This window comes from Physeter macrocephalus, chromosome 1 (genome assembly GCF_002837175.3).
Source record: "Physeter macrocephalus isolate SW-GA chromosome 1, ASM283717v5, whole genome shotgun sequence".
Classification (NCBI taxonomy): Eukaryota; Metazoa; Chordata; class Mammalia; order Artiodactyla; family Physeteridae; genus Physeter; species Physeter macrocephalus.
The window spans coordinates 39,095,005-39,122,519 of NC_041214.2; the positions used below are offsets into that span (position 1 = coordinate 39,095,005).

General features: G+C 40.7%; 1 protein-coding gene across 3 annotated transcripts in view; it reads left to right on the forward strand.

Annotated features, from left to right (window-relative positions):
* OXNAD1 (oxidoreductase NAD binding domain containing 1) overlaps positions 1–27,515 on the forward strand; it is a 64,729-nt gene that overhangs the window by 20,272 nt on the left and 16,942 nt on the right. For 2 of the 3 annotated variants that reach the window (XM_007102254.4, XM_007102253.4), the window contains 2 exons: positions 7,517–7,623; positions 19,065–19,206. In XM_007102254.4, the coding sequence (XP_007102316.1) occupies positions 7,517–7,623; positions 19,065–19,206 (249 nt within the window). The remainder of the gene's footprint in view (positions 1–7,516; positions 7,624–19,064; positions 19,207–27,515) is intronic. The other variant, XM_028490153.2, reaches the window with a different exon arrangement.

Genomic DNA, 27,515 nt, shown 5'->3' on the forward strand with positions numbered 1-27,515 from the left:
CGGAATAAAGTATAATTCTCAACTTTTAGGTTGTGTAGTTTTTTTCACTCGACACCTCTTCTGTGGCTGATTACCTGTACTGCCTTGGATGAGTCCCTTTGTAAAGTAGGGACAGCGATGATGTGCAGATAAGGCCTGTGAAAATGAGAACTTGCCTCACCTGCTACTTCTTAACTAGACCCAGAACTTAACTTGTTAGTGTCTAAAATGTATAGTGTCATTGCTTTTCACTGACACACTTTTTTTCAACAAATTAAGTAATCTAAGAGGTGGCTCTTTTCCATTTTTCCCTTAGGGGATCCAATCAAATGAAACAGACATGCATTGAGTGCCTGCTGTAACCTAGCCCTGTTCCAGGTGTGGGGAATACAGCAGTGCATGAGGCAGGTAAAGCCCCTGAGGTATGTGGGGCAGGTAAACCAGAGAATGTCAGATGTGATAAACACTATGAAGGAAATAAAACAAGGTAATGGGGTCATGGGGGGTGGGAGGGTTATTTCCTATTGGTTTGTAACGTTTGGGCTGAGACTCGAATAAGGAGAAAAGCCAGCCAGCCTAGTGCACAGCATTCCTGGCAGAGGGACTGGAGAGTGCGGAGACTTTGAGGCAGGAACGAGCTCCGCGTGTTCAGAGAAGGTGATAGATGAGAGGTAGGCAGGGCCCAGGTCATAGAAACTGCTGTGGCCTTGGACAAGGAGTTGGGGTTTTATTCTCAGGGCGACAGAAGGTTTAAAGTAGGGAAATGACGTGTGGTTTACATTGTAAGTGGGTCATCTATTGGCTCGGTAGAGCTCTGGGCTTCTGCGGTGCTTTGACACCAAGTTGGAGGCTACTGACATAGTCCGGGGAGAGATGACGGTGGCTTAGGGTAGCGTGGTGGGGTTGTGGGTGGGGCTGATGGGATTCACAGGTGGGGCAGGGGGTGTACAGCTAATGAGAGGACAGGAGACCAAGAGACTTATAGTTTGGGATTTGAATCATTGGGGTAGATGATGGTGGTGGCATATATTTACTAAAATAGAGAAGAACAAGTTTGGAGGAGAGGGATAAAGAGCTCAGTTTGGGGATAATCTGGGGTGGGAGGTAGATGGAGTTATAGATGAGACAAGATCATCCATGAGCTTTGTCACCTCACATCAACTGTTGAATGTGGGTCATGGCTACATGGAGATTCATTATACTATTTTTACTAGTTTTGTTTATGTTTGACGTTTTCCATAATAAAAAGGAAGAAACTTTGAGAGATAAAAGAGTTCTATGTTGGATGTTTTGTTTGAAATGGAAATTGAAGTCAGCAGTTGGGTACACGAGATTGGAGTTCACTGCTGGAGATGAAAAGTTTAAGCCACATAGAGAGGAGAGGGAGAGGGCCCGGTACTCAGCCTGGGGCATGTCAACATCTAGAGGTCAAGCAGGAGAGGAAGGGCCAGCGGAGGAGATGGGGAAGCAGGGGCCGACGAGACAGGTGGGCGATCAGCAGGTGTTGGTGAAGCCAGGAGGAAAAGTGTTTCTGGGAGGGAGCAGCCAACCACGTGGAAGTCTGCTGAGAGGCCGTCACTGGATATAGCAGAGTGGATAACGGGCCACCGGCCGGAGTGGCTGGCTTCAGTGTCAATGCATCGCTGGGCGTGAACGCCTGATGGATGTGTTGGGGAGAGGGTGGGAAATAGGGAATTGGAGCCAGGACCATATATCCCTCTGAAATTTTTTATGTGGATGGTAGCAGAGAAATGGGGTAACAGCTGGATTAAGGGAGAGGCTTGTTTTAATTGTTGTATTTTGAGAAGCAGCAAAGCACAGTGGTCAAGTGCCTGGATTCAAATCTCAGCTTTGCCATTTACTAGCTCTGGGACCTCAGTTTTCTCACATATAAAATGGGGATTATAGCAATACCCACTTCTGTGGGTTGTTGTGATGATGGAATGAATGCTGTACGTGGAGTGGCTAGCCCGTGGTGAGCGCTGTGTGTAGGCGTTTGCTGCCGGTGTCCTTATGTGAGGCGGCAGACCCGAACGCTTGCGTGTGTTGTCATGGAGACGGGAGCGAGGAGTGATGCATGAGAGAGTGAAGGCTTGAGGGGGCAGAGAGCAGACTCAGCCCAGGTGGTCGGGTGAGTCTTTGGGAGGAGCAGGGAGAGCGAATTGTCACAGCAGGCCGTGGTGTTGACAGGCACACACCGCTGAAGAGCTTATACAGTTGACAGAATTGTGTGGTCTTTCCTTGTCAGTAATTTACTTCAGTAAAACCATTTTCTTTTAATCAGATTCCTACTCATCAGATTGGTGTTCAGCCACAGTTGAAATCCCGTCTCTGGGCCTTGGTGTCCTTATGTGTAAGATGACACACTATTCTGGATGATGACTAAATTTTCCTTCACCTCTGAAATGCTTTGTGCCCCACCTGTGTTTTTGTTTCAGGTCGTCTCTACTCCTGACTTTGTCTAAATTTTTAAGCCAGCAAATGAATGAATGGGAGTGAACAGGGGAAGGCGACCAGGTTTCCCAGAGAAAGGCCCATTTCCTGAACAGAGACTTTTGTAGCAGCAGTAACATCAAAATATCATCCATAAAACCCTTTCAGTCAGTATGATGGCATTTCCTTTTAGATGCTGACTCTGACAAAGCATTAAAAAAGTGTGCTAGTAAAAGTTGGCAAATGTATTGTTATTTTACTGAACAGTAAAAGAGTCTAGATGTTATTTTATGGAAAACTTCATTTCCTGCCATGTGTTTTAACTTAGGACGTGGCTAGTTGAGGTTTCAATTGCGAAATCTTTTGATCCATTAAGTATGAGAACAAGTACAAGTGTTAAACCATACAGTTGCTCCATCATGTTTTGCTTATTCACTAAAAGTAGAGAAAGAATGGCATATAAGCAGAGCCATAATCATGGCTTAATTATATGAAATAGCTTCAGAATAAAATAAAAGACACGGCCTTCAAAAAGATTTTGCTAATGTTTTTAATCCCTATTGCTAGAAATCTTTGTATAGTGAACAGTATTTATATTAAGAAAATAAAGTGTTAAGAGGGAGGCATGTCTTTAAAAATCATGAATTGTGCAAGGTATTTTGTGTGACCAGTTATAGCAGTTTTGCCCAGATTATTTGGACTAATAGCAACAGGTATGTTGCCTTTTGTATTAATACCAGTAGGCATAAAGCATCTGGGATCATTTTTGGTCATGGGGGCTATCCAGATGAAAATAGGACTTTTTCAATGGGAAGTATAACTACTTTCCCTTCTTCATTGAATTTTTTATTTGGACATTGGCAGATGATTGTTGAATTCATTTTATGTAGTCTAGCATTTGCTGGTCAGGCATGCTCATGTTTCAGCTGAAATTCTCTGTGCCTTTCACACACCTCCCCTGTGATTATGAGTGTCATTTCCCTGTGACCAGGTGACTCTCTGGGATGTGTTTAAAGCTTATACATACCTAGTTTTTAATGAATCTGACAGATGCCCATTAAACTGTTATAAATGAAATAATCTAGCTCTTGGCTGTGTTTTTGCAGATTATTGTATTGAAAGAAAATAATGACTGTTTACAAAAACAAATGTTTCTTTTTTGTAAACCTAAAAAAAATGAGAGTAATAATGTCATGGAGAGTCCTCTGGTGATCGTTATTACTTTGTCTTTGTAATAAGATATTTAAAATAGAATGTGTGGCAAACAAAGGAAGATTCCTATTCTACTGAAGAAATCCCTGCCTTCCCTGACTTTTCCACAGTTTTGAACATGAATTTAGATTTTCTTTAGTGGGCCCCCACTTGCTTTTTTTTTTCTTTTCTTTTCTTTTTGTTTTTTTGTTTTTTTGAACAACAAATAGCTCCTGAATTTCTACTAACCTTTGTTTTGGAAACCATTTTTAAGTCACTTTAAGTTAGAGTTTTCATTCATTCTGCAGATATTTACTGAATCTTAACTATGTGTTTGGCCCCATGCTTGAGGCAGGGAAGTGATCTATATGTAAATTCTATCCAGTACATGACCTCAGGAGGCTTGGGGTCTGTGTGTGGAAAAGATCTGTTCATGAGTATTTATATTTACATTAAATGTGCTAAGTATGGTAAGACAGGTGGAAAAATTTTATTGGCAGAGTTGAGAGGATGGAGAGGAGAGGGAGGACCTGGGTGGGGATGGGGGGTGGGTGGGTGGTGTTTCAGCAGGGCCCGGGGGCCTGGGTGGGAGGGTGACAGGACTGAGGGCGAGAGCCTGCCCAGAGACCTCAGCAGGGCTTTGAGAGGTAGGCAGGTGTCAGGTGCCTTTAAGGACTCGCAAGACGTCCAGTTTGGCTCGTAAACCAGGAGGAGCTCAGTCTGGTATGAGTTACCAAGGTCTCTGAGCATTTTGTTTGTAGTTGAGAGTTAGGGAGCCCTTGGAGGGTTTTGAGCTGGTGAGTAACTCAGTGAGGTCAGAACATTAGGAATATTTGCCTGTTGGCTGTTTTGAGAGAGATAAGAAGGAGGCTGAGGCAGAAATTCAAGTGAGAAGAACAGAGTTCTTGGCTTAGGATGGTGGTGGGTGAACAAGGGGAGGAAGAGGCGTGAGCTGAATTCGTGGAACTGGCCTGTGTTAGCGATGAACCAAAGACTGTGTGTGCAGGTACCAGTCGATCATGGATTTGACTTATTGACTCCAAGGTCGATCCAGAATTGAAACCTTGGTCGTGAAAGGCGGCTGCTTTTGCGGGGCCCTCTGAGGGCAGGAACAGCCTTCTCCACCTCTGCGCCTCCAGCGCCAGGCACCAAGTTCAAGAAAGGTTTGTGGAAGGAATAAATATGCTGGGTTTAGTTGTGCACGTCAGTGAGTTTGCCGTTGGATCAGGACTTTCAGGTGGTCAAGGGCCAAGCAGACCTGGGTGTGAATCCTGACACGGCCATTCCTGAGTGATCTTGAGCAAGTTACTGAACCTTTCCATTTCCTCATCTGCAAAATGGAGGGTAACAATACTGTCTCTCGGGATAAAATATGGTTATTCATATTAGCTGAATGAATTAATACACATAAAACATTTAGCTCAGCACCTGTCATACACCTGAGATAAATGCTCCTCAGACATTGGCTGTTTTTACAGGGGCGTGTAGGTGTGAGCCTGTGATTGGCAGAAGAGTAATGGTGAATTGGGGTGGAGGGTCCGTAGCTTTGGGAGCGCTTGAGGGCCTCAGCCCGGAGGTGAAGAGGGAGGGAGCAGGAGTGAGGCAGTTCAGAGGAAGCGCCTGGTAAGGAAGTGGGAGGACCAGGTCAGAGAGGCAGGAGGGGACCGGGAGAGTTCAGTGTCAGCTGTCCCAGGCAAGGAGGGTGCTTCAGGATAGAAAGGAAGTAGGAAGCATCAAATTCAGAGAGACCAGGGAGGCTCAGAAGGGAGGCTGAGAACTGAGACTGGATGTTGAGTTTGGTTGTTCGGCAAGACATCCACCAAGCTTGGGAGAAGTCACAGGAGAGCAGAAGCCAGGTTTCCCATGGGTGCAGAGAGCATCAAGGGAACAGGGAAGGTTCTGTCGGATAAAGAAGTATAAGTAGAGGCCAGTGTTAAAGGCAAGATTTCCAGAGTAGCTTTTAAAGACAGTATGGCTTTTAAGTTTGTTCTAGCAAAACAATGAATAGGCTGTGGTACCAAGACCACCGTGCTTTATAGTCTGTATTGTTGTTGTCCATGAGAATAGCTCCCCGGGGTGTGCGGTGCTTGGTCTGCGAGGCCCTGCATGGAGGCACTGGTGAGGTGGCATGTGCGATCGTAAATGGATAAAGTGTGAGATATCTTGTAATAACAAATAAATACTGATAAATTCATTATAATTAATGCAATAAGATACATTAAAGCAGACACTTAAGGAGCACTTACTGTGGGCCAGCAGCGTTATGTGCGCTTTGCATATGTTGTCTCCTTTAATCTTCCCACCAACTCTGTGAGGTACAGATGCTGTTATTTCTCATCTCCCAGCTGAGGTGGCCTAGGGTCACACGTGTGCCCAGGGTCATACAGCTGGTAAGTGGTGGCACCAGGCTTCAATACCAAGCAGTCTAGCTGTAGAGCCTGTGCTGTTAAAAGCCGTACTCTGCTGCATCCTTTTTGCTGCTAAATTGTTGAGGATGAGCAGTTAGCATTAGACATCATGTCTGATGAGTCAGCGGGGTCTAGAGGGGCAGGTTGAACGAGGAGGAAAGGCTGGTGGGAGCTGGTGAAGCAGTGTTTCATGCAGGGCGGGGGTGGGGCCAGGCTCAGAGGCTCCAGAGGGGATATTCACCCCACTTGCTCTCAGGGAGAGGAGGAGAGAGAGGACTGGCAAAAATACAGAGAAAGAGAGGCAGGGGATTTTACGGGAGCAAGAGAAAGGGAGAACATTTTAAGAGGTTTGTTGAGGTAGCGAGGGAGACCATCATCATCTGGAGAATTTTCCCGTGGATTTTTAAGAATTGTCTCCCACTGATAGTTTGACTGGACTTGGTCCTATTGGAAAAAAGGGGCTAGGGGAGCTAGCATTAGGGTGGGAGGCTCACTGACCTCGACAGATTCCCAAGGCGCCCCCTAATGGAGCTGTGAAGGTAACACAGTCAAGGAGAAGGACTGTGTTTGGTCACCTGCTACTGATTTGATTTGCTGCCAGAAGTGGAGCTGAAGGGCAGTAGGTGGAGGAAAGAGTCATATTCTCTTTTCAGCCCTGTTGTGAAGAAATCCCAGGTTTGGGAGGAAGAGAAATCCACAGGTGGAAGAAACAAGGAAGTAGAGGCATTTGGAATTTGAGGGGTGTTGGAGGCATGGATGTCACTGAACTGAAGAGTACCTGACTCAGACCTTTTTAGGATTTTCTAGAAATCAGATACATCGTTTAAAATAGTGTTTCTCCAATGATCTGTAGCAAAGGGCTGTTTTTGTTGTTTGAAGGTTGTGAACTGTTTATATCTTGTAAAATATAATAAAAAATGAATTAGAAAAAATAAATGAAGAAAACAAAGGCACAAGGAGTACAAACCCAATTTGTTGTCTGTTATTAGATTAAACAGGCACACAATTTACTCTGTGAAAATTGCTTTAAAAAAAAAGTTTCTAAGTGCTTGCTTTTAATTTCTGAAGTCAGCTTGGCGTGGGCTTCTGGCAGGCTCAGAACAAACACAGGCTTGTGGCTGACAGTGGGTCTCATTTGCGTGCATAGCGCTGACAGAGCAGTCAGGCTCCAGGCAGGGCTGCATGGGGCTCCGGTGCCCCGGCTCTTCCCCAGAGCACCCAGCCTTGTGCGTGGCACACACTGCACGCTCCACAAATACACGCTTGGTCCCTTTCAGAGGTGAGTTTTGTATGCAGAATAAAATCCTTCCAAAATAATTAAAATTTGTTCACCTGGTGGTAGGCAGAATTCTAAAGCAAAGTGTGCTTTACCTTGTTTTGCAATTTTCATAACCCACGTCTTTGTAGATTTAAAAAAAAACCGAAAAACCTACCTACCAGAAAGCCACAGTTTGTTCCTGAGTTGTGTGCACCTAACCTCAGCCACTGTGGTCTTTTGGCTCCAGGTCGTGTCAGCAGCTAAGGTGTGTGGAGCAGCTGATGAGTCCCCGTCTGTGAAGAGGCTCCGCCTGCTTGTAGCTGATAAAGACTTTTCTTTTAAAGCCGGCCAGTGGTAGGTGGCTTTTCTGTTTCCTAAGTGTGTGTGTGTTCAAGGTGCCAGATACAACAGCTTGTTTTTCCTTCTGGAAAGGACTTCTGTGGCTACTGTTTCTCCCAGGGAGTAGGAATTCTAGAGCGTCTCCATTCGGCCTGAGCCTCTTTTTGGCGTGGAGAATCTGATTCATTTCCTATCCTCAGCTCACCTTGGTTTTGAGCCCATGACCCTCTCAGTCATAGAAGCAAATTGCTGCCTTGAGTTTTCCAGATTGAAACAAAGCAGCTAGTTGTGGTCCGAGGACCCGACAGCTCTGATAATTACATTCTGCAGGAATGGCTGCTAATAGAATGCACTGCAATAATCTAATCTGCTTCAGTTATGTGTTGCTGCGGGTTGATGCACTTTTTTAAAAATTTTTATTTTATTTTTTTATACAGCAGGTTTTTATTAGCTATCTATTTTATACATATTGGTGTATATATGTCAATCCCAATCTCCCAGTTCATCCCCCCTCCCCCCCTTGTTGTCTACATTGTTTGTTCTCTACATCTGTGTCTCTGTTTCTGCCTTGCAAACCAGTTCATCTGTACCATTTTTCTAGATTCCACATATATGCATTAATATACAATATTTGTTTTTCTCTTTCTGACTTACTTCACTCTGTATGACAGTCTCTACGTCCATCCACATTTATACAAATGATCCAATTTCATTCCTTTTTTATGGCTGAGTAATATTCCGTTGTATATCTGTACCACATCTTCTTTATCCGTTCGTCTGTTGATATGTATTTAGGTCTTCGTTGGAGAGATGTCTATTTAGGTCTTCTGCCCATTTTTTGATTGGGTTGTTTGTTTTTTTAATATTGAGCTGCATGAGCTGTTTATATGTTTTGGAGATTAATTCTTTGTCCATTGATTCGTTTGCAAATATTTTCTCCCATTCTGAGGGTCATCTTTTTGTCTTGTTTATAGGTTCCTTTGCTGTGCAAAAGCTTTTAAGTTTCATTAAGTCCCATTTGTTTACTTTTGTTTTTAATTTCCATTACTGTAGGATGTGGGTCAAAAAAGATCTTGCTGTGATTTATGTCAGAGTGTTCTTCCTATATTTTCCTCTGAGAGTTTTATAGTGTCTCATCTTACATTTAGGTCTTTAATCCATTTTGAGTTTATTTTTGTGTATGGTGTTAGGGAGAGTTCTAATTTCATTCTTTTACATGGAGCTGTCCAGTTTTCCCAGCACCACGTATTGAAGAGAGTGTGTTTTGTCCATTGTATATCCTTGCCTCCTTTGTCATAGATTAGTTGACCATAGGTGTGTGGGTTTATCTCTGGGCTTTCTATCCTGTTCCATTGGTCTATATTTCTGTTTTTGTGCCAGTGCCATGTTGTCTTGATTACTGTAGTTTTGTAGTATAGTCTGAAGTCAGGGAGCCTGATTCCTCTAGATCCGTTTTTTTCCCTCAAGATTCCTGTGGCTATTTGGGGTCTTTTGTGTTTCCATACAGATTTTAAGATTTTTTTGTTCTAGTTCTGTAAAAAATGCCATTGGTAATTTGATAAGGATTGCATCAAATCTGTAGATTGCTTTGGGTAGTGGAGTCATTTTCACAATATTGATTCTTCCAATCCAAGAACATGGTATATCTCTCCATCTGTTAGTGTCGTCTTTGATTTCTTTCATCAGTGTTTTATAGTTTTCTGAGTACAGGTCTTTTACCTCCTTAGGTAGGTTTATTCCTAGGTATTTTATTCTTTTTGTTGCAGTGGTGAATGGGATTGTTTCCTTAATTTCTCTTTCTGATCTTTCATTGTTAATGTGTAGGAATGCCAGAAATTTCTGTGCATTAATTTTATATCCTTCAACTTTACCAGATTCATTGATTAGCTCTAATAGTTTTCTGGTGGCATCTTTAGGATTAACTACGTATAGTATCATGTCATCGGCAAACAGTGACAGTTTTACTTCTTCTTTTCTGATTAGGTTTGTCATATGTGGCCTTTTTTATGTTGAGGAAGGTTCCCTCTATGCCCACTTTCTGGAGAGTTTTTATCATAAATGGGTGTTGGATTTTGTCAAAAGCTTTTTCTGCATCTATTGAGATGATCATATTCAGTGATCTCTTGGTTATTTAGTAACGTATTGTTTAGCCTCCATGTGTTTGTGTTTCTTATGTTTTTTGCCCCGTAATTGACTTCTAATCTCATAGCATTGTGGTCGGAAAAGATGCTTGATAAGATTTCAGTTTTCTTAAATTTACCGAGGCTTGGTTTGTGACCCAAGATGTGATCTATCCTGGAGAATGTTCTGTGTGCACTTGAGAAGAAAGTGTAATCTGCTGTTTTCGAATGGAATGTCCTATAAATATCAAATCTGTCTGGTCTTGTGTCACTTAAAGCTTGTGTTTCCTTATTAATTTTCTGTTTGGATGATCTGTCCATTGATGTAAGTGAGGTGTTAAAGTCGTCCCCCACTATTATTGTGTTACTGTTGATTTCCTGTTTTACAGCTGTTAGTATTTGCCTTACATATTGAGGTGCTCCTATGTTGGGTGCATATATATTTATAATCATTATAGCTTTTTCTTGGATTGATCCCTTGATCATTATGTAGTGTCCATCCTTGTCTCTTGTAACATTCTTTAAAGTCTGTTTCATCTGATATGAGTATTGCTACTCCAGTTTTCTTTTGATTTCCATTTGCATGTAATATCTTTTTCCATTTACTCGCTTTCAGTCTGTATGTGTCCCTAGGTCTGAAGTGGCTCTCTTGTAGACAGCATACATATGGGGTTTTTTTTTTTTTGTATCCATTCAGCAAGCCTGTGTCTTTTGGTTGGAGCATTTAATCCATTCACGTTTGAGGTGATTATCGATATGTACCTATTACTATTTTCTTAATTGTTTTGGGTTTGTTTTTGTAGATCCTTTTCTTTTGTGTTTCCCACTTAGAGAAGTTCCTTTAGCATTTGTTGTAGAGCTGGTTTGGTGGTGCTGAATTCTCTTAGCTTTTGCTTGTCTGTAAAGCTTTTGACTTCTCCATTGAATCCGAGTGAGATCCTTGTCAGGTAGAGTAATCTTGGTTGTAGGTTCTTCTTTCTCCATTGAATCTGAATGAGATCCTTGTCAGGTAGAGTAATCTTGGTTGTAGGTTCTTCCCTTTTATCACTTTAAATATATCGTGCCACTCTCTTCTGGCTTGTAGTTTCTGCTGAGAGATCAGCTGTTAACCTCATGGGAGTTCTCTTGTATGTTATTTGACGTTTTTCCCTTGTTGCTTTTTTAAAAATAAATAAATAAATAAATAAATTTATTTATTTATTTTGGGTTGCTCTGCGTCTTCATTGCTGTACGCTGGCTTTCTCTAGTTGCGGTGAGCTGGGGCTCCTCTTCGTTGTGGTGCACAGGCTTCTCATTGCGGTGGCTTCTCTTGTTGCAGAGCATGGGCTCTAGGCACTTGGGCTTCAGTAGCTGTGGCGCACGGGCTTAGTTGCTCTGCAGCATGTGGGATCTTTCCAGACCAGGGCTTGAACCCACGTCCCCTGCATTGGCAGGCAGATTCTCAACCACTGTGCCAGCAGGGAAGCCCCTCCCTTATTGCTTTTAATAATTTTTCTTTGTCTTTAATTTTTGTCAGTTTGATTACTATGTGTCTTGGCATATTTGTCATTGGTTTATCCTGCCTGTGACTCTCTGTGCTTCCTGGACTTGGGTGGCTATTTCCTTTCCTATGTTAGGGAAGTTTTTGTGTATAATCTCTTCAAATATTTTCTCGGGTCCTTTCTCTCTTCTTCTTCTGGGACCTGTATAATGCGAATGTTGGTATGTTTAATGTTGTCTCAGAGGTCTCTAAGGCTCTCTTCATTTCTTTTCATTCTCTTTTCTTTATTCTGTTCTGTGGCAGTGAATTCCACCATTCTGTCTTCCAGGTCACTTATCCTTGCCTCAGTTATTCTGCTATTGATTTCTTCTAGTGTATTTTTCATTTCAGTTATTGTATTGTTCATCTCTATTTGTTTGTTCTTTAATTCTTCTAGGTCTTTGTTCTTTAATTCTTCTAGGTCTTTGTTAAACGTTTCTTGCGTCTTCTTGATCTTTGCCTCCATTCTTTTCCCAAGGTCCTGGATCATCTTCACTATCTTTATTGTGAATTCTTTTTCTAGAAGGTTGCCTATCTCCACTTCATTGTTTTTCTGGGGTTTTATCTTGTTCCTTCATCTGGTACATAGCCCTCTGCCTTTTCATCTTGTCTGTCTTTCTGTTAATGTGGTTTTCGTTCCACAGGCTGCAGAATTGTAGTTCTTCTTGCTTCTGCTGTCTGCCTTCTGCTGGATGAGGCTACCTAAGAGTCTTGTGCAAGCTTCCTGATGGGAGGGACTGGTGGTGGGTATAGCTGGGTGTTGCTCTGGTGGGCAGAGCTCAGTAAAACTTTAATCTGCTTGTCTGCTGATGGGTGGGGTGGGGTTCCCTCCCTGTTGGTTGTTTGGCCTGAGGCGACCCAGCGCTGGAGCCTACCTGGCTCTTTGGTGGGGCAGTGGTGGACTCTGGGAGGGCTCATGCCAAGGAGTACTTCCCAGAACTTCTTGAGTTTTCCAGATTGAAACAGAACAGCTAGTTGTGGTCTGAGGACCTGACAACTCTGATTACATTCTTCAGGAATGGCTGCTAATAGATTGCACTGCAGTAATCTAATGTGCTTCAGTTATGTGTTGCTGGGGGTTGATCCATTTTTAAAAATCAGTCTTCTTTATGTCAAATGCAGAGTAAACACAGCAGTCTGAAACTGGTTGTTCTAACGAGGTATGTCACAGAGCTGCCCACCCTCTCGCCTGAATTCTTGTATCCCTCATAACTTGTCTGGGTTGAGTTGAAATATTTTGCTGAATTTATTATCAGGGTCCCCCATGGGGCCCAGCCCACATCACACTCCGGACTCTGAGAGCTGGTCAGTACGCTGACAGGGTAACAGCCCAGCTGTCCCACTGTTCTCGCAAATGGCCTCACTGAGCTGGGATTCAAGTTGAATTGTAAATAAAGCAACTTGTATTTCCTTAGGAAAGGTGTGTTTAGGTGTCTGTTTCCTTTATTTAAATAAAGCATTCATTTCTAAATGAATTTCTGGCATGTCAATCTTGGTCGTCTTTCTTAGGAGTCACTTGACTAATTTTGGCAGTCCATCTGGAAATGTGGTTTTGTTAGAAGGAGGATGTGTGATAATAGCAAATGTGATAATAGCAAGAGTTAGCAGTCTTGTGTTAATAGTTTGCCTTTGAATTTAGAACTAGAAAACAAGATGCTGATTGCAATAATTTGCGTTTGTGAAGCAATTTACTGCAATCTTTGCACATGTTCAGTGATACATATTAAGTGAATTGGGGCTGTTTTAGGGGGGAGGGCAGCGTTTTTACCCTTCCAAACTAGTTTAGCAGTTATTACATTGAAAAGTGCAAACTTTAATTGTAATGATCTGTCTTTCCACATTTCCCTTCTGGGGAAGTGTTTGTGTCCTGTGCACACAATTATCTCCCTGCCTTCAACTCAGAATTGTGCCAAGACTCTGACCCCAGCGTCCTGATTAGAGAAAGCCTGTGCCTTCATTACACTGCTGCTCCCCATGCCGTGTGTGTGTGTGTGTGTGTGTGTGTGTGTGTGTGTGTGTGTGTGTGTGTGTGTGTGTGTTAGCACTTGCAAACTGTAAGTTTGCAAACTGTCATCTGATAAGAAAAATGTCATCGTTCCCTGGTGATATACATAGAAATAGGGTCTCCCTGTGAGCCTCAAGATAAAATCACTCAGGTTGGGTGTTACATACGCTGTATCAGTGAATGGATTTGGTAATATCACCAGTGTTGGATCTGTCCCCCTGGGAGGCTGTATCATAGCGTCACACGCCTTGTGCTCTGCAGACTGCCTGGCCCAAAGGCTCGCTTTTCTACCTGCTGGCTCTGTGATATGGGCGGCTTCCTTGCTCTGGGCTTCCGTTTCCATGTCTTTAAACGGGGAATAGTAATATTATTGTGTCTTGGGGTATGTCAGGCAGAGTTTGTTTTGGTTTTTTGTTGTAGCCAATGTTTCACAGTCAGTTAGGTCATCTGTGTTGGTGAGGCCCAAGGGACAGATTGTAACTCTTAGCTCCTCTGCCAGTTCCCCTGCAGTGAGGCTATTGTTGGAAGAGCAGCAGACCTGCGAGGAGTGGGCGAGTGCACAACTCCACTCCCTGTGATGCTGCCCCTCGTGTACAGTCAGTGCGTGCTCCACACCTGGGCTGTGCACAGAACACTCCCAGGGGAGCAAGGCCCAGGCGTTTTTGGAGAGAGAAAGGCGTGTCTCTGACTTCGTACAAGATAACACAAGGTTTTATGCTTGCAAGTGACTGGGCTGTACTAAGACGAGGAGGACACTGAGAAGAAAGTGATTAGAGGAGCAAGATTAGAGAAATAGGACTCTTCCCAGCCGCCACCCGCTGGTAGGGCAGCTGCGCTGTAGACGTATATAGATGGCCTCATGACCTGAATCACAGGGCCACACTTAGGAAGTGCTGCGTTCCTTGGTGTCTTTGTTCAGATGGTGTCCTCCTCCACTGCTTGTCTGATGAGCACTGTCTTTCAGGACTCCTCTGTGAAGTCCTTCCTAATTCCTCCACCCCTAGTGGAATTGACTACTTCTTCCTCGCCTCCCCTCCCCACGTCCCACCCCCGAAGCAAGTTTTTTTTTTAAAGTAAAGCAGCGGCTTTATTAGTATTTTCCTGAGAAAATCAGGATCACATATGTTGGAGCTAAGAGGAAACCTATACTAAGTACAGGTACTTCCAGACAGATCTCAAATGATGAGCGTTTTCTCTCTGCTAAGCAGATTTTTTAGTTACCCCATTAATCATGTTTATTTGTTAATTTTCCTCCCACTTGGGAGTTTTTTGAGGGCAGGAACTAAGACGTACTTGCATCTTTACCTGCAACACCAATGCCGGTGCCTGTTCATGGTGGGCAGATGCCGTCTGTCGTGTTTGCTGAGTACGGTAGCTGACGGCTAAAGAGTTTTGGGATCTCGGGGTAAAGCATTGTCATTCGGCTGTGGTTTGTGTGCCTGCTCTGTGCTGGGCCCTGGGGCAGGATGGGGCTGCCTCGTGTGTCACATTGGATGTGGATATGTGCGCTTCACTACAGAACTAGGTCCTTTCTCTCCGCTCTTCACGTACTCACTCATCTGGGTGCTAATCCTGCAGAGGGCATTTTTAAAAGGGTGCATGTGCACGTGCGCGCGCTTGTGTGTTTAAAACTTAATTCTTTCTTGGAAAGATGTTTTATTAAATACGTATTGTACATATTTTCTTAAGTCCATTCAGATGAGGTTCTTCTGTAGCATTTCTTGAAAGAGTCCTTTTAAAGGCAAAGTGTTTCCAGAGTTACTAGAGAAGAGGGATGGATTCCCTTTCACTCACCTGAGAGAAAGATCTTTATCAACATCAAGCAGCAGAGGGTGCTATAGTTCAGGAGATAAAGCAGCAAAAGTAGCTCAGAGATTAATTTTTTTAAACACAGAAGCTATGGAGATGCCATTTACCTCTTCTCTGAAAGCATATAGCAACTGTGTTAATAAATGTTAGCTATAGTCTTTTAAAATTTGTATCTTGTCTGAAATGGAAGGGGAATTAGAGTATTCAAGGGAAAGAAGGAAGTGAATAAATGCGAAAACAGCATGGGGACCTTTTCTGGAGCACTTCCAGTCCAGAACTGGTTTTCTAAGACTATAAAAAAATGACCAGATATCTAAGGCCAGAGATGAGAAGAGAGCATCTTTTAAGGCCATACATAGATCAAATCAGGAGAGAACATCAAGTGCTTTTTGTGTAAGCCTGCTGGTAGGAAAGCAACTGGAGGGAAATGATACTATTGCTTTTTTTTAATACTATCACTCTTTGATGGCTGAGAAACAGCTATATTGGATATTTGAGTTTCCTGGACATGGAGATGAGAATTTCCTGTGGTCCCAGTTTCTAGTAAGTTTCTCTTTCCTTGGTATGTGACTAGATTTGTTGCATTTCCTAGAATCCCCACCCCTACCCCCACCCCCAAAAAGTTTCTGTGGCGGGCTTCCCTGGTGGCGCAGTGGTTGCGCATCCGCCTGCCGATGCAGGGGAACCGGGTTCGCGCCCCGGTCCGGGAAGATCCCACATGCCGCGGAGCGGCTGGGCCCGTGAGCCATGGCCGCTGGGCCTGCGCGTCCGGAGCCTGTGCTCCGCAACGGGAGAGGCCACAACAGAGGGAGGCCCGCGTACCACAAAAAAAAAAAAAAAAAAAAAAAAAAAAAGTTTCTGTGGCATAGAATTCAATTCAGTAGAAGGCTTTAGACTCAGAAGAGTTCTCGACTACAGGAGAATGGTTAAAGAGAAGAAGGAAAATGAGACTCTTGGAACTTAGGAGCCTGCATCAGCCTGTTTAGTTTTTCAAATGCCAGTGAGACAGTATTTGTTGCCATTTTTTTCCCCACACTTTTTAAAAGCTTTTATTGAGATATACTTTACATATTATAAAATTCACGCATTTAAAGTGTACAATTCAGTGATTTCTAGTATATTCACAGAACTGTACAGTGATCAATCAGCCCAGACAAATTTTAGAACATTCTCATCATCCCAGAAAAATTAAAATTTGTACTGATTATCATTCAGTCCCCATCCTCACCCTCTTAGGCAACCACTGTTCTACTTTCTGTCTTTGCAGATTTGCCTATTCTGGACATTTAATATCAATAGAAATATACAATATGTGATTTTTTTGTGACTGGTTTCTTTAACTTAACATAATTTCGTTGTCCATCGATGTGGTGGCATGTGATCAGTATTTAATTTCGTCGTGTGGATGTACCACATTTTGTTTATGCATTCATCAGTTGATGAATGTTTAGATTATTTTGAAACTTTTAGACTATTATCAATAATGCTGCTGTGAACATTCATGTACATGCTTTTGAGTGGACATATATATTTTTTTCTCCTCGGTATATACCTAGGAGTGGAATTGCTGGTCACATATGTTTAACGTTTTCAGGCACTGCCAAATTGTTTTCTAAAGTGGCAAAACCATTTTACATTCCCATCAGCAATGTGTAAGGGTTCTGATTTCTCTGATCCTCACTCCCACTTGATATTGTCTTTTTGATTAGCCATCCATCCTAGTGAATGTGAAGTGATAGCCCATTGTGATTTTGATTTGCCTTTCCCTAATAACTAATGATGTTGGGGATTTTTCATGTACTTATTAACCATTTGTATATCTTCTTTGGAGAAACGTTTGTGCAAATCCTTTGCCCATTTTTTACTTGAGTTGTCTTTTTATTACTGACTTGTTAAGAGTTCTTTATATAATGTATATCCAAGTCCCTATTAGATACATGATTTGAAAATATTTTCTCCCATTCTGAGGGTCATCTTTTTCTTGATGTATCATTTATGGCACAAAGTTTTTCATTTTATGCAGTCTAGTTTCTCCATTTTTTCTTTGACCTTTGTGTTTTAGTGTCATTTCTAAGTATCTGTTGCCATGAAGAGTTACTCCTGTGTAAGTCTTCTAAGAGTTTATAATTTTAGCTTTTATATTTAAGTCTGTGATCTGAGTTAATGTTTGTATATGGTGTGAGGTAGGGGTCCAACTTTATTCTTTTTGTGTGGCTATTCAGTTGTCCCAGCACCACTTGTTGTTTGTTTGTTTTAATTGAAGTATAGTTGATTTACAATATTATGTTAGTTTCAGGTGTACAGCAAAGTGATTCAGTTATATATATATATATATATATTCTTTTTCAGGTTCTTTTCCCTTATAGATTACTACCAAACCAGCACGACTTGTTGAAAAGACTCTTCTTTTGCCATTGAATTGTGTTGGTATTGTTGAAAATCAGTTGACTGTAAATCTAAGAGTTTATTTCTGGATTCTCAGTTCTTTGCCATTGATATATATGCCTGTCCTTACACCAGTACACAGTGTCTTCATTACTGTAGATTTATAATAAGTTTTGAAATCAGAAGGTATGAATCCTCCAAATTTATTCTTCTGTGGTTCTGGGTTCCTTGAATTTCATATCAGTTTTATGATCAACTTGTCAGTTTCTGCAAAGAAACCAGCTAGGGTTTGATAGGTATTGTATTGAATCTGTAGATCACTTTGGGCACTAATGCCATCTTAAGTGTTAGGTCTTCTAGTCCATGAGCATGAAAAGCCTTCCTATTTATTTAGATCTTCTTTGATTTTCTTCAACAATGTTTTGTAGTTTTCAGTGTACAAATCTTAGACTTCTTTTACGATTATTCCCAGTTATTTTATTATTTTATTCTATTATAAATAGAATTATTTTTCTTAATTTCACATTTAGATTGTTCATTGCTAGTGTGTAGAAGTAAAATTGGTTTTTAGTACTGATTTTAAATCCTGCAACCTTATTTGAACTTGTTTATTAGTCTAATATATTTACAGTAAATTCTTTGGAATTTTCTATATACAATATTAAGTCATCTGCAACTTCTTTCCCTCCAATCTGGATGCCTTTTATTTCATTTTCTTGCTTAATTGCCTTGGCTAGAACCTTTAGTACAATGTTGAGTAGAAGTGGTCAGAGCAGACATCTTTGTCTTGCTTCTGTTCTTAGTGGGGGAGTTTTTGGCCTTTCAAGGTTAAATATGATGTTGGCTGTAGATATTTTATAGTTGCCTTTATCATGTTGAGGAAGTTCACATTTATTCCTGGTTTGTTGAGTATTTTTATTATGTAAGGGTATTGAATTTTGTCAGATGCTATTTTTGCATCTATTGAGATGATCACGTGGGTTTTGCCCTTTATTCTGTTAAGTGGGTTTATTTCGTTGGGTTGATTTTCGTATGTTAAACCAATCTTGTATTCCTGGGATTTTTGCATCTATATTCACAAGGGATGTTGATCTGTAGTTCCTTTTCTTGTGATAGCTTTGTCTGGTTTTGGTATCAGGGTAACTGACCTCAGAATAAGTTGGGAAGTGTTCTTTTCTGGTTTTTTTGGTAGTATTTGTGAAAGATTAGCATTAATTCTTCTTTAAATGTTTGGTAGAGTTCACCAGTGCTGCCATCTGGACCTATTCTTTTCTTGTGGGAAGTTTTAAAATTACTAATTCAATCCATTTACTTATTATGGGTCTGTTCAGATTTTCAATTTCTTCTTGAGTCCAGTTAGGTAATTTATATCTTTCAAGGAATGTGTCCATTTCATCTGAGTTAGCTAATTTTTTATCTTATTCATAGAATTCCTTTATAATCTTTTTTTTTTTTTTGGTGAGGTTGGTGATAATGTCCCATCATTCATTCTTGATTTTAGTAATTTTATTTTTTTCTCCTTTTTTCTTAGTGTAGCTAAAAGTTTGTCAGTTTTGTTTACCTTACTACCCACTTTTAAAATTGCTTCAACAAGTCATTTACTTGCCTTTCCTTTTAGGGTTGACTTCTTTATCCCAGGAGTCTCTGTGGTTGGTGGGTTCTCAATATGCTCAAGCCCCAGACTGCTAGAACAAGAGAGAATGATAGAATTGGCAGTGAAATACACAAACCACCCTCCTGCTCTCTGGATTCACAATCAGGTGAGCAAACCTCTGTTTAAACTTGGAGATCTGGGATCTCTGTCTCCCACAGAATTTGTGTTCAGCTCACTTAATCCACCTAAGAAACCTAGGCTTGCATGAAAAGGGTAGAAGCTCATAAAGAGCTCCCCTCCATCCAGAATTCAGACTGTAGCAAGGTTAAAGAAGCAGAACCTTTTTGATGCACTAAGGTTGATGCAAAGATACTTTGGGGTCTTGAAATACCTTCTGGGTCACCAAACAGTATTCAGTTGAATGCTGCTTTAGGATTAAAACATTTTACTTCATATGTACGTTTTTGAAAATTGGCTCTGTGTGTGTCTTTTTTTTTTTTTTTTTTTTTTTTTTTTTTTGGTGGCATGCGGGCCTTCCTCTGTTGTGGTCTCTCCCGTTGCGGAGCACAGGCTCCGGACGTGCAGGCTCAGCGGCCATGGCTCACGGGCCCAGCCGCTCCGCGGCACGTGGGATCCTCCCATACCGGGGCGCGAACCCGGTTCCCCTGCATCGGCAGGCGGACGCGCAACCACTGCGCCACCAGGGAAGCCCTGTGTGTGTCTTGTAATTGGTAAATCTATAAATCAGATTATTTTGTCCTAACCATCTTAAATGAAGGGAATTAAGCTAATCATTCTGTCATTATTTGGAGAGGAAACAAATCTCTGATTACATACTTCTCGTGCCCAGTTGAGCACTGCTAAACCTGTGGTGCCACTGCCTCTCCATTTCAGTCTCTGGAGAGCTCTTCACATGTGATTTTGAGAAGGAGTCCACATTTGCTGCTAATAATTCATGGTTCACCATGGACCTCAACACAACCCTATGCTGCTGTTCATTAACTACTAGAACTCTGATAACAAAGAGTGAGCTTAGAACAGATTAGTTATTTGTCTTCTTAGTTTTTGACCTTTGTCTTTTTTTTAACTGCCATCCCCTTCACTTCTAGAGTGTGCCTTCTATATTTACCAACAACCTCCAAACCATCTCAGGCACTTGCTTATCCCCTTTACCAAAAAGGAATGTGCTATATTACAAATATTGTAGGTACAAATAAACTGATTTTTTTTTTTTTTTTTTTTTTTGGTGGTACCCTATGCTGCTGTTCATTAACTACTAGAACTCTGATAACAAAGAGTGAGCTTAGAACAGATTAGTTATTTGTCTTCTTAGTTTTTGACCTTTGTCTTTTTTTTAACTGCCATCCCCTTCACTTCTAGAGTGTGCCTTCTATATTTACCAACAACCTCCAAACCATCTCAGGCACTTGCTTATCCCCTTTACCAAAAAGGAATGTGCTATATTACAAATATTGTAGGTACAAATAAACTGATTTTTTTTTTTTTTTTTTTTTGTGGTACGCAGGCCTCTCACTGTTGTGGCCTCTCCCATTGCGGAGCACAGGCTCCGGACGCGCAGGCTCAGCAGCCATGGCTCACGGACCCAGCCGCTCCGCGGCATGTGGGATCTTCCCAGACCGGGGCACGAACCCGTGTCCCCTGCATCGGCAGGCGGATTCTCAACCACTGCGCCACCAGGGAAGCCCCAAATAAACTGATTTTAAAATTTATATGGAAGAGCAAAGGAACTAGGGTAGCAAAAACAGTTTTGAAAAAGAAAACTAACAGGGGAGGAATCACATTACTCAAATTTAAAATTAAAATAAAGCTACAGTAATAAAAACAGTGTGGTATTGGTGAAGGGATAGACATATAGATCAATGGAACAGATTAAAGAGTTCAATAGACCTACATACATACGGTCTTTTGATTTTTGACAGAGGTGCTAAAGAAATTCAATGGAGAAAGGATAACCTTTTCAACAAATAGTGCTGGAATAGTTGTCTATCCATATGCAAAAAAAAGGAACATTGACCTAAATCTCATACTTTATATTCAAAGTTAACTCGAAATATATTGTAGGTCTAAGTAAAGGTTTTAGAAGAAAACACAGGATATATTCTGAACGTCAGTGTAGGCAGATAGTTCTTAGGCATGACACCAAAAGCAAGATCCTTAAGAGGAAAGATTTATATATTGGACTTAATCAAAATTAAAAATTTTTTTCTGCAGAATACACTATAACAGAATTTTCAAAAAGAAGCCACAGCCTAGGAGAAAGTATTTGAAAATTAGATATCCAACAAAGGACTCATATCCAGAATATATAAAGAACTTGCAAAAGGCAGCAAAAATAAAACAAACATAATTTTTAAATGGGCAAAGGATTGAACAGACGCCTCCCTAAAAAGGACATAAGGATGGCAAATAAGCAATGAAACAATGGTCAGCATCATTAACCATTAGGGAAATGCAGATTAAAACCATATATAGTGGGATACCTCTACAGACCTATTAGAATGACTAAAATTTAAAATATGAACAATACCAAGTGCTGCCAATGATGTGGAGCAACTGGAACTCTTATATTGCTTATATTGTTAGAAGGAAAGCAAGATACTAGAGCCATCCTGGAAAATATTTTGGCAGTTCCATATGAAATTAAATATACACTTACCATAATACCCAGCAGTACCACTCCTGGGTATTCATCCTAGAGAAACAAAAGAATTGTCCATATAAAAAACCTGTACATGAATGTTTATAGTGGTTCTATTCATAATTGTCAAAATCGAGAAACAACCAAAATACCCTCAGCAGGTGAATGGAGAAATAAACTGTGGTATCAATACATTCATACAGTATACAGGCAGACCTTGTTTTACTGTGCCTTACTTTACTGCACTTTGCAGATAATTGTGTTCTTTTACCAATTGAATGTTTGTGGCAACCCTCCCTTGTCAGATGATAGTTAGCATTTTTTTAACAATAAAGGTTTTCTTTATATGAAGAAATTTTTTAAATTAAAGTATAGTTAATTTACAATGTTATGTTAGTTTCAGATGTACAGCAAAGTGACTCAACTATACATATATGTATGTGTGTATATATATACACAAACATATATATTCTTTTTCAGATTCTTTCCCATTATAGGTTACTACAAGATATTGAATATAGTCCCCTGTAGTATATAGTAGGTCCTTGTTGTTTATCTGTCTTATATATAGCAGTAGTATATGTATGTTAATCCCAGACTCTTAATTTATCCCTTCCCCAGCTTTCCCCTTTGGTGGCCGTAAGTTTGTTTTCTATGTCTGTGAGTCTATTTCTGTTTTGTAAATAAGTTTTTTTTGTATTATTTTTTTAGATTCCACATACAAGTGATACATGATATTTGTCTTTGTCTGGTTTACTTCACTTAGTATGATAGGTCTATCCATGTAGCTTCAAATGGCATTATTTCATTCTTTTTTATGGCTGTGTATTATTCCATCATATATATGTACCACATCTTCTTTATCCATTCATCTGTTGATGGACATTTAGGTTGTTTCCATGTCTTGGCTATTGTGAATAGTTCTGCTATGAACTTTGCGGTGCATGTATCTTTTCAAATTAGAGTTTTCCCTAGATATATGCCCAGGAGTGGGATTGATGGATCATATGCTAAGTCTGTTTTTAGTTTTTTAAGGAACCTCCATACTGTTCTTTATAGTGGCTGCACCAATTTACCTTTCTACCAACAGTTTGGAAGGTTGCCTTTCCCCACACCCTGTCCACCATTTATTATTTGTAGATTTTTTGATGATGGCCATTCTGACTGGAGTGAGGTGGTACCTCATAGTAGTTTTGATTTGCATTTCTCTAATAATTAACGACATTGAGCATCATTTCATATTGCCTGTTGGCCATCTGTATGTCTTCTTTGGAGAAATGTCTGTTTAGGTCTTCTACCCATTTTTTAATTGGGATTTTTTTTTTTATATTAAGCTGTATGAGCTGTTTATATATTTTGGACATTAATCCCTTGTTGGTAACATTGTTTGCAAATATTTTCTCCCAGTCATTGGTTGCCTTTTCATTTTGTTCATGGTTTCCTTTGTTGTGCAAAAGCTTTTAAGTTTAATTAGGTCCCATTTGTTTATTTTTGTTTTTATTTCCATTACTCTAGGAGATGGATCCAAAAAAAATATTGCTGAAATTTATGTCAAAGAGTGCCCTGCCTATGTTTTTCTCTACGAGTTTAATAGTATCTGGTCTTAACATTTAGGTCTTTAATCCATTTTGAGTTTGTTTTTCTATATGATGTTAGAGAATGTTCTAATTTTATTCTTTTACATGTAGCTGTCCAGTTTTCCCAGTACCACTTAGTGAAGAGACTGTCTTTTCTCCATTGTCTATTCTTGCCTCCTTTGTCATAGATTAATTGACCATAAGTGTGTGTGGGTTTATTTCTAGGCTTTCTATCCTGTTCCATTGATCTTTTTTTGTGCCAGTACCATACTGTTTTGATTACTGTAGCTTTGTAGTATAAAGTATTTTTTAATTAAGGTATGTACATGTTTTTTTAGACATACTGCACACTTAATAGACTAAAGTATAATGTAAACATAACTTTTATATGCATTATAAACATAACTTATATGCACAGCAACCAAACAATGGCTGTGACTCGCTTAATTGCAGTACTCGCTTTATTGCAGTGTTCTGGAATCGAACCTGCAGTATCTCCCAGGTCTGCCTGTATTTGTTAATTAAGCAGTAAAAACAGATCAACTGTTGATGCACACCACAACTCAGGTGAATCTTAGGGGTGTTATGTTGAGTGAAAAAAACCAGTGTCAAAGGTCCCATACTCTATAATCTCATTTATGCTACAATCTGGAAGGCAGAAAGAAATACAGTGATGGAAACGTGGTTGACAAGGGATAGGGTGGGGAAGGGTGTGAGCAGAAAGGGATAGCATAGGGGAGTTTTGGGGGGTGATGGAACTGTTCAATATCGATTTTGGTGCTACACTTCTCTATGTTTGTGTTAAAATTCATAGAACTGTACAACAACAAAAAACTGTTACCGTAAAGATAATTTAAAAAATAAAAGATTTCTAAATCTACAGCAGCATAAAAAAACATTCTTTCTGTGGTTTACAGGTCAGGTTATATCTGTTTGGACACATTTCCAGCTGCTTGCCTTAGCATTTCCATTGTAAATGTATCCTGTCACATTTCTACCCTGTGACCTTCTGAGTCCTTCCTTTGGTGTGGCCTCCGCTATCTCATTCCTTTTTATATTCTCTTTGGATTTTCCTCCATCACTGTCTCCAGGTTGCATCCTGAGTTGTTAAAGTATGCCCTGAGGGTGGGACCAGCAAGGGGTCCATGTGCCCCGAGCTCAGTGCTAAAAGGAGCTTAGCCATCCGGGCTCCTAGTGCCACGTGCCCCCTCCAGTTGTTGGCCGCCTACGTGACCTGGACCTGTTCCTGGTCCATAGCTCCCTGCTTGGTTTCATGGCTCATTGGCATTTCAGTGAAGGAACTTATTCCAAGAGGCTGTAGAAAATCTCCAAGTGGCATTGCTTGAGTTCACATCCTAATTGTAGTGCCTGCTCCACTCTGCCCAGTGGGAGTTGCAAACAGCCTTTATGAAGTCAAATTTTTCTTGGAACCATTCTCAGGTGTCTGTTTTCTTCCTGGGGATTCGTCTTATTAAGCTATTAGAGTGGACAATAGAGGCACGTGAGTGTCTCGGTGGCAGCAGGCTGCTCTGTTGGGACATGGAATAAAGTGCCATAAACGTCTTCCTTTATTTTCTCTGCTTTGGCTCAAGCTCCTGGTAGGGTAAAGGGTTGTAGACAGCTATTGTGTGCTGGGCGCCAGTTGCTGTGGAAAAGTTGTTTATTTCAAAAGTAGAAAATCTATATCCAAATTAGATACATTGCCATGTAATTGAAGGTAATGTCCCTTTACTCACTTCCATTTTATACTCTACAGCACTTTGAGTCTCGTGTTCATGCTACCCTGGCAGTTTTTATCGATCAACAAAAGACAAAGATGGCTTTTGATTCTTTCCAGATGCTAGCAAATTAGGAGATAGATCTACTGAAGATTATTTTGTCACTAAGGAGACGACAGACTTCTTGATTATTATCTTTCTCTGGGGCATATTTTCTTGACAACTTAAGGGTTGAAAATGCTCTGGTTTCTAAAAACAGTAACCTAAAGGTTTTGTTTGTTGTCATTACTAAGCACTCTGAAGGTGACCATTGGAGGGAATTATTTCTGTCTTGTTTCTTAGTCTCTTTTACTCTTAGATTCTTAGAGATAAAGAGAAATGTACAGGCAAGAAGGAGAGGAGGGGAGAGAGATTAACTCTGCTGTCATCATTAGACAGAGCCTCCACAGATTTCTATTTTCAAGACTTGAAAGGAAAGAGCATTTTAAAGCACTTTGGAAGCCAGTGTAGCAATTCCTAGATTTTAGTTATTCCTAAAAGAATGCGCCCTTGCTGCTAATTTCTTCTGTCAAAAATGAAAACCCACGTACCGTCCTTCATGTAAAAATCTCCTGCATCTTTAAAATAGTTAAGTTCAGATGGGGTTTTTTTTCCCCCTCAGAGAAAGGATTTCCATTCATTTAACAGTTCTTGACCAAAAAAGACCTGTGAATTCACATAATTTTCATTTTTTCTTAGATTTTCTCTAAGTTTAGTTCTTTAAGTTGTAGAGCCCCAAATTAAATTCATATCAAAAAGTACTTACTGTGTACCTGTCAGGCAAGGCACCAGGTGAGCGCTCAGTGTTGGTCTTCAGAAAGTGCCTGAACTGAGGGCGTCTACTCAATTGATTTGTGTCAAGAATGCTCCTAATATAAATGATTTCTTTATTCCTAAGTTCTGTTTTTCTGGTGACAGGGAAGAAGGAAGCAGGCACCCCCTACGTTTTTTCTTCTGTGACAGCCACATGACCAAAATACCCTCCATGTAGTGCTTGATGCCAGCAGGGGTTCCCCCACAGTGTCATGCAATGCACACCATGGCCCTGGGGGTTGAGCAGGACAGGGGCTGGAACTCATTTTCCAGGTGCGGCAGCAGAGGCTGAGAGGAGTGAAGGGACTTGCTGGATTTCATAGGGGCTGTGATTAAAAGTTACCTTTGTGACTCATAGATCAGTGTGTTTTTCTCCAAACTAAGGGTTCTCAACACTGCCAGATCCAATGCCCCCTTTCATTTCTGAAATGAAATTCAAAGTTAGTATATACATAAGTACGTACATTAAATAAATACATTTAAAATATAACATAATTCTCTAAATACAATACAAAAGAGAAATAAAGGATAGTGATCCATAATCAAAGACTGTATTTCAGTGTATAAATGGTGGGACATGTCTAAACTAGAAGGTAGAATGAGGTAGGCAGGTTGCTGTTCCTCAGTGTAGGATCACCGTGAGTACACGTATACAGATGCAGATGGTGCAGGTGTTTCCTGGCGACACAAGGACCACACATGCGTGCTGTACACTGGGATGTGGTTCTCCAGAATAGTGAACATGTTTGGTAAATTTATGGACACAACAACATACAATCTACATGGCAGTGACATTCTGGAAAATTCAGACCACGTTAGATCCATGCAAACAATACTTTGACTTGTTTTTGTTTCTGTTTTTGTTTTTTATACAACAGGTTCTTATTAGTTATCCATTTTGTACACATCAGTGTATGCATGTCAATCCCAATCTCCCAATTCATCACACCACCACCACCCCAGCCCCTGCCGCTTTCCCCCCTTGGTGCCCATACGTTTGTTCTCTACATCTGTGTCTCAATTTCTGCCCTGCAAACCGGTTCATCTGTACCATTTTTCTAGGTTCCACATACATGCGTTAATATACTATATTTGTTTTTCTATTTCTGACTTACTTCACTCTGTATGACAGTCTCTAGATCTTACCATGTCTCTACAAATGACCCAATTTTGTTCCTTTTTATGGCTGAGTAATATTCCATCACATATATGTACCACATCTTCTTAATCCATTCATCTGTCGATGGACATTTAGGTTGCTTCCATGTCCTGGCTATTGTAAATAGTGCTGCAATGAACATTGGGGTACATGTGTCTTTTTGAATTATGGTTTTCTCTGGGTATATGCCCAGTAGTGGGATTGCTGGGTCATATGGTAATTCTATTTTTAGTTTTTTAAGGAACCTCCATACTGCTCTCCAGAGTGGCTGTATCAATTTACATTCCTAGAACAGTGCAAGAGGGTTCCCTTTTCTCCACACCCTCTCCAGCATTTGTTGTTTGTAGATTTTCCGATGATGCCCATTCTAACCGGTGTGAGGTGATACCTCACTGTAGTTTTGAGTTGCATTTCTCTAACAATTAGTGACGTTGAGCAGCTTTTCATGTGCCTCTTGGCCATCTGTACGTCTTCTTTGGAGAAATGTCTATTTAGATCTTCTGCCCATTT